Below are 10,448 nucleotides of genomic sequence, written 5' to 3' on the forward strand. Positions count from 1 at the left end.
AGCATTTGGAATGCTAGATGTGAACTGGTTTTTCAAAATAAAAAGCCCGACCCTAGAGCCATTGGTAGACAAGCCATGAGTTTTGCTAGCTATATTGATGACCTTTATAAAAATACAAGAATGAACGCAGTAGTACGAGGAAGCTCACAAAGCATGTCCTACTGGAAACCTCCCATGCATCCGTTCCTAACCATTAATTGTGACGTCTCTTTTGATCCTAACACTGGCCTAACAAGTATTGCTTTGATTTTGCGGGATTTTGCAGGAAAATGGTGTGACAGCGCATCACATTGCTATGCAGGAATAAGGCATGTTGAGCAGGCAGAATGCTTGGTCTTTCTTGAAGCTGTGAGATGGAGTAAGGAGAAGAATATTACACGTGCAATGCTGGAAACAAATTTAAAGAACATTGCGGATTATATCAATAAAGCCTCTCCAGTCATTGCTTGGGAAAACGAAGCAATTCTGTTAGAAGCCTTAAACATTTTCCAGTCTATTCAAAACTGGAAATGCACTTTCATTCCTAGAAAATGTAATAAAGTATCAGATGAATTTGCAAAGTTCAACATGAAATTTAGCATTTCGAATATTTGGTTAAGTAGTCCTCCTAATGTTATAGAGGAACAACTACTGTTGGATAATTTGAATTTTCTGAGTTAATAATATGTCTTTGTTCGCAGAGAAAAAAAAAATCGAACTTTCTCCCTGTTTAGGAGTCCTGTGTGAAGTGTACTTTTGTACTTACCAGAGCAAAATATTTTTAAGGTGTCACCTGTGTAAGATTATCCTTAATTATGAAAGTCCACGCACCCTTACCATATTCGTGTATGTCCGTGTTGTGGAGGGGCTACTGATGGACACAAGATTTTTGGTGATAGTAGCGATTGACCCCGACAGGGCAAGCGGTCATCTAGACCAGGCCCGGATATAGGACTGAAAGTGTGTCTCGGTGACAAGAAAATTAAGAGACCTTATATTAGTCGCGTCGTTTTTCTTCGTCGGCCACCGCACCGCACGCGGTCCTAATCGTACTGTCACCACTAACATTCTTGCATGTCCATGATTTCCCATCGTTTCTTCTGTAGATTTGTTCTTTACCACCACCACCAGCAGCTTCATGATGAGCCTCTTCCATTACAACAACAGAGAGCCCTAATTTTGCCGTAGAAGTAAATATCTACCCAAGCATCGGTACCACCGTCAAATCACCTTGAGGTATTCATCACATGATTCAATCAAAGATGATTGTTTAGGGTTTATGTTCTTTATTTGAATTTTATTGTTGGGATTTATGTTCTTTGTTTTGAATCTGATTGTTTGATACTTCGATTGAAATTTGTATTGGAAGTAATAAATAGCGTTTAGTGTTAAAAATCTAAGTAATCTGAACGTCCAATTGCGTCTACCTGATTCATCCGATGTACAGAGAAATTGTGGGTCTAATTTAAGTTTTATAATTTGGGTGATTTTACTCGAATGACAATGAAGATTATTTTCCTCCTTGAACACATGGGTAAATCTCTTTATAATCTTCGACCCAAAACTTGTTGGGATCTAAACTTTGTGTTTGTTATGCAAAATTTGATAAATTAACTGAATCGAAAAGGGTTTATGCTTTTTGATTAGTAGTTATACGTGCATACTTTGTTGTACTCTTTTTAAACTATTTGTTGCTAGTAGATGGTTTGGATTAGTAGTTCAGTACCAATTCAAGACTACGGGTTTTCTGTTTGTTTGCACTTCCGATTTGTTGTTTTTTGATTGGTTCAGTGCCAATTCAAGATTCTCAAAGGAGGCATTGGATTGTCAATGATAGAGTGATTTGTCTAGTTAAAATTAACGGCAGTAACAAATTTTATTTTTTTGAAGAATAACACCATTAACAACTGGGTTTGCAAAGATAAGACAAGATCGTGTTAAATGATCAAAGACCAGTAGAGAACGAAATAGACAATTTGTCTGATGATTTGAAGCAATACGATCGCTTGATCATATTGTCATCCATTTGTTGTTGTTTTTTTGGTACTAAATTCAAAATCTAACAGGTGTACTCAAATGGTCCCACGATCGAAGTTAAGAATTTGATAGTCCGATTTCATTTTTTTTGTTTATGGATGGGTTTATATAGATTAAGGACATTTTTAACAAATCATTTGATCAATCTCCACGAATCCCCAGAACTTTTCCAGGGCTGCATAGGGTCTCCGTTTACGACATATACATAAGAAAGTTACAGTTAGTGTCCTTCCTAATTTCTGGAAAAGTTCAACTTTGTAGCAAAAGTCTTAAATCTGTTGGCATTATGTATAAGTTTCCTTGTCGTCATTTGTAAATAGATTATTCACTAAAAATATCACATTTTCTACATTTCCCTCTTGTAACACATTTGGATCAAATTTATGCTCTTTCCAGTTACCACATTCACTCTCCCTTTCTCTTTCTCTGGAAGGACAAGCTGTGAAAATCCCAGTTTACAGCAAGAGCAATGTCAGATTTTCAGACCTCGACTCATCGATCTAAGTGAATTTTCACCCCGAATGATCTGGTAAAACTCTATTACATATCGGGACTTCTCTTCAGTCACTTCTCTCTCTCTCTCTCTCTCTCTCTCTCTCTCTCTCTCTCTCTCTCTCTCTCTCTCTCTCATCATGTTTTCTTATTTCAAGTTTTATGCAATTATGGTACTGCAAATTTAGACTAACTATTACAATGATTTCAATTGTCCACTTTCTTTATGCGTAGGTGGAAAAATACCAAGTCAGTAATCAAAGAGCTGTGAGAACACTACATCAGGTAAAAAGATTCACATCTTCTGATTCCATTTGAAACTTTTGCTCTAATTCAGTGTTCATTTGTAAAGTCTGTTTGTCCATAACTGCAAATTTTCAGTGTCCAGTCTCTAAGTGGGCGGGTATTATTGATATTTTCTTAGAAAGGTCAATATGGTGATTGTACTTGGTATAAGAAGGAAATAACCTAATCCTGGTTGATCTAAATTGTGTATTTTTTTTTGTCTTCAAGTATGGGTCCACACGTATGGAAGTGGACATTGATGGGTCGTTGTCTTACCCCGAACCCCAATTTGACATAACACAAGCTGAAAAACACTCTTTTCCTAAGCCACTAAGTACTGAAGAAGAGCAACTTATGCGGGTGTTCTATGAGCATAAAATCCAGGAAGTTTGTGGAGCGTTTGGATTCCCACATAAAATTCAGGTCTGTGATTTCAGTCCAAAAATTATACAAGTACGTGTATGTCAGGCACAAGCCGCACAACCATCTTCTTTTATTGAAAATGTGAATTATCTAATGTTTGCAGGCAACAGCCATCACATACTTCAAAAGGTTTTATCTTCAATGGTCTGTTATGGAGCATCACCCAAAGCACATAATGTAAGATGTTTCGTAAGGGATAAGTTGCACCATAGGCTATCACTCAGCATGTTTTAATTTTTCACATTTCTTCGGTCTTCCCTTACCCAGGATGGCCTCCATATTTGTGATCTTTTAGTCATTTAGTTCAGCTAACTCTTCCCTATGTACAGGTTAACTTGTGTATATACGTCATGTAAAGTAGAGGAAAACCATGTCTCAGCAGAAGAGGTTGGCAAAGGGATTCAACAGGATCATCAAGTGATTCTCAATAATGAGATGATAGTTCTTCAGGCATGGACACATATAAGGTATCTATTTTGTTAATTTACGAGGATATCAGTTTCTTAAGTGTTTCCATGTCTTTTGCAGAGTCTAGGATTCGATCTTATTGTGTATGCACCATATCGTTCCATTGAAGGTTTTATTGATGATATGGAGGTGAATTGAGCACTTTCATTGTTTTTTGAACCACTATATTTCTGTATGTGCACAACAAACTATTGATTCTCCTTAAGCAGGACAACTTCCCTTTCATCTATCATATGTACATCGGTTAACATATTGTTGGTTATATAGGATTTCTGCCGAGCAAAGGATGATACGCTACAAAGATTGAAGGTAACTGGTGTTTTTCTTCTGTATACTTTGTTTCTTTTCGGGTTTGTGATCTACATTAAGGTGATTTATCTAAAGAGCAGTATATTATCATCTAATTGTAACAGATATTGTTTCATTGGTATTATTCAAAGGAACAAGTCATGCATAGTGGCCTTCCTTGTATATTTTTGTTATTCTTTAGCATTACATGTCAATGTTATGCTAATATCTTTCAATTAAAACAGAAAACAGTGTTCTACTGAGACAAGAAAAAGAAATGGTGAAATAGGATCATGCTCTAGATTTTCATAACTGCTCAATCTGGGTCCAATTTGCCCTTTCTATGCAATTTTACTTGGCTATTGTTGGTATTTTGGTAGGATTTACAAGAAAGAGCCAAGTTGGAAGTAGATAAAGCCATGCTTACGGATGCGCCCCTCCTTTTTCCTCCCGGGCAGGTATTCTTATTCAGATCGTTTGTTCAGTGTGCTGGTTATTGTAAAAAAGTTGATGCTTAAGGCTCTGTCCACTTTTTGTTGTTTATATGCAGTTAGCATTAGCTGCCTTGCGCAAGGCAAATGATGTGCATACAGTAGTCGATTTCCCAAGGTTCTGAATTGTTCTGTAAATTAACCTTCGAATTAGTCTGTGTTGTCTTTCAGTAGAATGTTCCTATCGTTTTTAAATTTATGTTTTTAGTCAACCACGGTTGTATAAATCTTTGCAGGTACTTGGAACACGTGTATTCTCTTCAGCATTCCAATCATATCATCTCAGAGTTGATAGAGTGTCTGAATGCTATAGATTATTTGGTATATTTTACATTACACTCTCGTATTTATGGTGGCCCATTTTGTCTTGACCATTTGCTATAACCATGAAAATAATAATCTATACATTCATCTTGAAACAACCATATTATTCATTGCTTGGAGTAGGGTCCATCCCTAGCTCATCCGCAGATCTTTTAAGCATCCTAAGATTTCTAGGGATGTTTAGACTACACTTTAGTTGCTGATTTTAGGTACTAACTATCTTGTTGTTCTGGGTTTTCTCATTTGTTTATCAGGTGATGAAACTTAAGATACCTACGGCGAAGGATATGAGGCATACTGACCGGAAACTCAAATCCTGTTTGGATCCAAGCTCACAGGAAGAGTACGTTTTCTGAACAATTTTCTTACTTCCATTACCCTTCATGCTCTCTGATGTTCTGTTATACTGGCCTTTTAAATTTTGTTTCTGATCATGTCTGGTTGTTGTTTGCTTGCAGCAGTAAGAAACGGGAGAAGAAATCCAAGCACAAGTCGCGGAAAACTTCAAGTACAGCTTATGGAGTTCCCGCTAGTGCGACTTCATGAAAGAAACTCATGTTTATCTTTTGTACAGCGCATGGGAATGTCCACTGACATGACACTTTTTAGCAAGAGGCATAATGAACTAGCTCTACATTTTTTAGGCACCCCTTATCACACTATCTTGGTTGGATTAACATCAATAGCCCTCAATTATTTTGGGTATACCTCAACCTGACGAGTACAATTTGTTCCAATTTTCCTTAGACCAAGTCGTTTTTTTTTTGTTTTTTTTTTTTTGTCAAGAGAAAAAGAGAGAATAATCTACTGATTCACACTGACATACCAAAAACCAACTCCAATGTTGTTGTAACTGGAATTCTTGGATGGGGTTGGGTGAGGAGTATTTAGGAATACCTTTATTTCTGCATAGATCAAGACAATAGAACTGCCAAGGAATTTTTGATAATCCATCACCAAAATGACAATTACAATCCAGACTCTAAAAAAAAGTCTTTATTCATTCCAAGAGATTAATTTAAAAGGTTTTTTTTCTTCTTTTTTTTGGTAAACAATTCAAAAGGTTGAAACCGGACTTGATGGCAACAGCCGACTAGAGCTTTCTCGATGATTTTATTTAGTCGTTTACGTAAACAACGTACTAAACTGAAAATGCCCAAAAGCTAGTGCATGATGAGCGTTATCATTGATATTTCTTATCATTGAAATATTTCTTATATTTCTTATCAAGATATGAATAATCTGTAGCTAATATGACGTTAATACGTTATCAGTTAGTAAATAAAGATCATAGAGTACTAGATCTCCATCTGATTCTAACTTGAGAACTGAATTAGAGATATAATAATCGCGTTTAGCAAGTATAAACTTTTCTGAAGGTGTAAGCCTTGAAGGAGCTTCCGGCTCAGGAGCTGGGGCGATATGGAAATCAAGTTTGGCAGTAGTCTTTGCAGGTTCCTGCTTTGCGAATCCTGGCACTAGAAAGATAGTAGTACTATCAGGAGGACCCCAAGGTGAGGAAGGAACGAATGCATCGAATGTCAGATTCGTAAGACCACTTGCTTCCCAACCACCATACCGAGTGTAGTTACCGGTATCGTATCGATACAAACTGAATCCGTTTTGTTTGACAACAGCACTGTAAATACCATTAGCACTAACAAGTTTTTTGGTTCCCTTTAGGTCAGCAAAAACTGATTGACCCCTTAAAAGGGAATCACCTGGTTGAAGAAAACTCTGCCAAACAAATTTCCCCTTATCATCGTGCAGTACTAAATTCCCATTTGCTTCCATGGAAATACCAGTAACACCTTTGTAGGCCGTCTTAGTTTGCCAAACTGTACGACCATCGACATCCCTGAGGACTAAGTTACCGTTACTACCGAAAGTGAGAGTAGAGTTTTTGCGAACTGGTTTTCTTCCATTAGCCTCCCAAACCCAAAGCTTTTCCATATCATCATATGGATAGAGAGCTATGCCAAGAACATATGCATCGGGACCGGCGCTATGGAAAAGCAGTTCGAAAAAACGGTTATTGACTTTGTTTTCACCTGTTTGTATCACTCCGCCCAAGGGCTGAACTATGTATACTTTGGGCTGGCCAGAAAAACTTATATTTTACAAGAGTTTTTTTGAGTTTGGTTAAAAAGAAGCCTATTTTGAGGCATACTAGATAATGCCAAAATAGGGTCACTAAATAAAAAACAACATCACCCCTCACCCATTATTTTTGATAATGGCATAACTACCCTTATATAATTAGTGTAAATGATTATGATTAGAATTGATTAATTATGAATTTTAAGGATTGATTAAACATTAAATTATTAGTGGTGAATTAGTAGAAAAATCAAATTTATGTGAGAGGGTTGGGATTTTTGAGAGGAAGAAGAAGAAGTGAAGAAAAAAAGCTTGGGTTTTGACTTTTGAGATTTTAGTGATTAGAAGTGACAAAAATGTGTGATTCAAATCAGAGGTAAACTTCTATCGAGGTTTAATTTCCTTTTATAAGTTGAATCTGCCAAAAAATTGAATTTTTAAAACCCAGATCTGCTGACCAAATGAACAGTTCGGCTCAAAAGTTATCAGCCGAACTTCACTCAGAAACTGAATCATCCACTAGGTTCGACTTGAAAAATTGAGGTTCGGCCGGAAGAGGTTCGGCTGGAAAATTAAGGTTCGGCTGGAAAATTGAGGTTCGACTGAAAATATTGTAAAGTCGCATTAGCCGAACATAGTGTTTCTCTAAATTATACACTAAGTTCGGCTCAAAATTGATACTGCAAGATCAGCCGAACTGATCTTCTGAAAACCCTAATTTCATCTTTGAAATCATATTTTATCGATCAAACAAAATAAAATCAATCAAAAACAAGATGGGTTTGTTACGCATACATTCTAAAATACATCTAAGAGCAATTGAGATTTGGATTTCGCATTCCAACATCGCTCACTTCGATTCGTGTTTCCTTTGTTTGATTAATTTCTTTATTGAATTGGAGTCCTAGATGTTTAAGTTTAAAGTTTATTTTGATTTTTAATTTTAGGTTTTTGAGGATAAGGGAACTATGACAAATTGAAATTATTTATGGAAATATAGGTAATTACACTACCTTTAGACACCCCTTATAAACCCACCCTAGATAATATAATGGATGAGTATGTCTCAAAATAGGTTTCGTTAAAAATTCAAGTGTAAAATATAGGCCTAAGCCAGCCCAAATATTAGCCAATGAGTTTTCAAGCCACCCCATATTCATTTTCTAGTTCCGCCAAGTCTCCGCCATAATCGCCATTGTATGTGAAGCGGAAAGTTTTGTTTTTGGGAACTCTGGGAAGAAGCAGGGTATTATCTAGCAAAGAACAATGAACTACGACACTCACTCGACCAGAGGGTGATAATGACTACTAGGAGTGATGTGAAGTAATTGGAGGAGCCAGCCATGAGACTTAAAAGTTGGTGCGTGAGTGTGTACGGACAAACAGTTTCTATATCTTATAGACGGGGCTCGAGATTTTAGGATGAGATCAAGGTAAGTTTTTGTCAACTTTAGGTCAGAAGTACTCCCCCGACGACCTTTAACGTACTTAAAGATTGCATGTGCAAATTCATTAACCATAGGATCTATACAGTATTACATACTTAGTTTACCAGCTTGGAAGTGATTTGCAGTGGCTCCTAATTTATGTAAGAGTCCTGCTCATGCACTCGACCACGTAACAACAATCTGATGGCATAAAAATGTGTGGTTTGTTGTGCATTCGAGTGTGTTTTTTTTTCTTTTTCCTGAAGGTTGCATTTGAGTGTGTTGTGATAGCACATAACGCTGCTGGATCATTTTGCCATTCCTTGTCCTGTCCACCCAACACTATAGGACATCTAGTTCAGCTCAGGTACAGCAAATTCGATGCCCCAAATAAAAGGTGGATTCTCCTTCAACTATTCCAATTCATTTTTTTATTGAAGGAAATTTTTTCCATGATAATAAGTTAATGGTAATAAATCAACTATGGATCAAAATAAATATAAAATAATAGAAGTCAACTTCTCAGACATTGTGCAAAATCGAAATTTGGATCTTTCTTCCACGTAAATAGGGAGGATGAATATGAATAGCAAGGTGCAAATTTGTGCACACTCCTTAATAGAAATTTGGATCTTTCTTCTCAGTTAACGAATGTACACATAACATTTCAATCTCTATCATTATTTTAATTTATGAAATTATGTAACGAGAATTGAGATTCTAAACATATAGGATAATAGGGGTTATCAGTTAAATAATCAACCAATCAGAAAAATATGTTAAATATACACTTTCTAGAGGACCGTGAACAAATTTGGACTCAGAATTGCAAGTTGTTTCCGCGAAAAATTAATTTACCAACATGCATCAACCTAAGCAATTGTAACCACTAAGAAAAAGTAACTGGTGGATCCAGTTGGTGTACTCTTAGATAAAACACATACGTTTGACAAATATGGAGCGGAAAAGCACGTAAATCAGTGGTTGTGGTTGGAGTGCGTCATCTAGAGGGATCACTTGTGTTTCTTTTATTAAAGATGTTTAACTTCCCGACTCTGATTCTCTACGTGATGATCATAACTATGTCTAGACTCGTACTCCGTTTGTCGTTATTGACCCCTGGGCTCACTGCTGGAGCTAACGACTCGTTGGTTCCTCGAAGTGCTTCCCTTGAGCGATATGGCGAATACATTCCTTAGAAGCTGAACCTGTTCGGATGTGAATATGGTAAGTTGTAATTTTCCACGTGACCCGTCTCCCTGGGAGTTATTGTACTGATGAAGTTCTTATGTGGTTCCCACAGAGGCGCAACGAGCTTCAAATTACGTTATGTTGCCCCTAAGAGGAAAATGGTTGCATATTGGGAACAATGTCAGTTTTCTGTGCCCCTTATTTGTTCTTGGGCGATCTCTTCTGCTTGACTAAGCTCTCCACTCTTTTTCTCACCAGACTTCCTAGAAGACGAAGATCTCCCTTATGAGATCTACCACTACTAGACTGTTGTCACCAAGGAATTTCCCAAAGACGTAAATACCCATACTCATATCTCGATAGGGATGAGAGTGAGGATGATTTAAAAGACAGGTCTGATCAAGAGGGATCTGGAGAAGTGACCCCTATCAATGAGTCCCTGCATGTCGAGCATGTCCTTGATGCGGTCTCCAAGAAAGTTCTCTCTACGATTCTGCTTCCTAGAAGGGTCCTTTCAGGATTGAGACTGTAAAGGTAATGGTGGTGCTGGTAGTAAATAAGTGTATTTTAATGATGTTGTTGGAAAAAAATCAATGGCGCCCCTCTTCTCCTCTTAAAGATTGAAGTTTCAACTTTCTTGTTGAATTGGAGAATGAGCCTTTGCACGATCACGATCCTGACAAAAAAAATTCAGTGGGAGAAAGTCTTGACGAAGGAAAAAGAGTATAATGCGATAATCCATTAAAATCACCTTTGATGAGACGTCCCCTTGATAAGTACTTCAGTCGAGACTTCCCAAATTCAATGAATGGATTTCTTGAATGCAGAAGATTGTTGTGCTTTCATGATGAAAATTGCTAGCTAATGAAGTCATCTTTGGTTTTAGTCTTCTATTAGCAGTGTTCTATAATATTCACGTTTCTTTAAACACACTGAGGACTTG

General features: G+C 37.0%; 2 protein-coding genes across 3 annotated transcripts; one reads left to right on the forward strand and one right to left on the reverse strand.

Annotated features, from left to right (window-relative positions):
• Positions 1–949: 949 nt before the first annotated feature.
• On the forward strand, positions 950–5,736 carry LOC113357325 (cyclin-H1-1-like). Of its 2 annotated transcripts, none has more exons than XM_026600697.1 (13): positions 950–1,215; positions 2,413–2,545; positions 2,743–2,793; positions 3,022–3,216; positions 3,320–3,393; positions 3,546–3,666; positions 3,745–3,813; positions 3,952–3,993; positions 4,353–4,430; positions 4,523–4,581; positions 4,700–4,784; positions 5,042–5,130; positions 5,246–5,736. In XM_026600697.1, the coding sequence occupies exons 4-13, from the start codon at positions 3,037–3,039 to the stop codon at positions 5,331–5,333; spliced, it is 885 nt and encodes a 294-aa protein (XP_026456482.1). In that variant the 5' UTR covers positions 950–1,215; positions 2,413–2,545; positions 2,743–2,793; positions 3,022–3,036; the 3' UTR covers positions 5,334–5,736. The 2 variants fall into 2 exon arrangements, with proteins under 2 accessions (XP_026456482.1, XP_026456483.1); XM_026600698.1 differs by having other exon boundaries at positions 2,450–2,545.
• Positions 5,737–6,035: 299 nt separating this feature from the next.
• On the reverse strand, positions 6,036–6,740 carry LOC113359961 (EP1-like glycoprotein 2). Its single transcript, XM_026603517.1, has one exon. The coding sequence runs from the start codon at positions 6,738–6,740 to the stop codon at positions 6,036–6,038; it is 705 nt and encodes a 234-aa protein (XP_026459302.1).
• Between the last annotated feature and the right edge of the window lie 3,708 nt (positions 6,741–10,448).

This window comes from Papaver somniferum, chromosome 3 (genome assembly GCF_003573695.1).
Source record: "Papaver somniferum cultivar HN1 chromosome 3, ASM357369v1, whole genome shotgun sequence".
NCBI classification, from domain to species: Eukaryota; Viridiplantae; Streptophyta; class Magnoliopsida; order Ranunculales; family Papaveraceae; genus Papaver; species Papaver somniferum.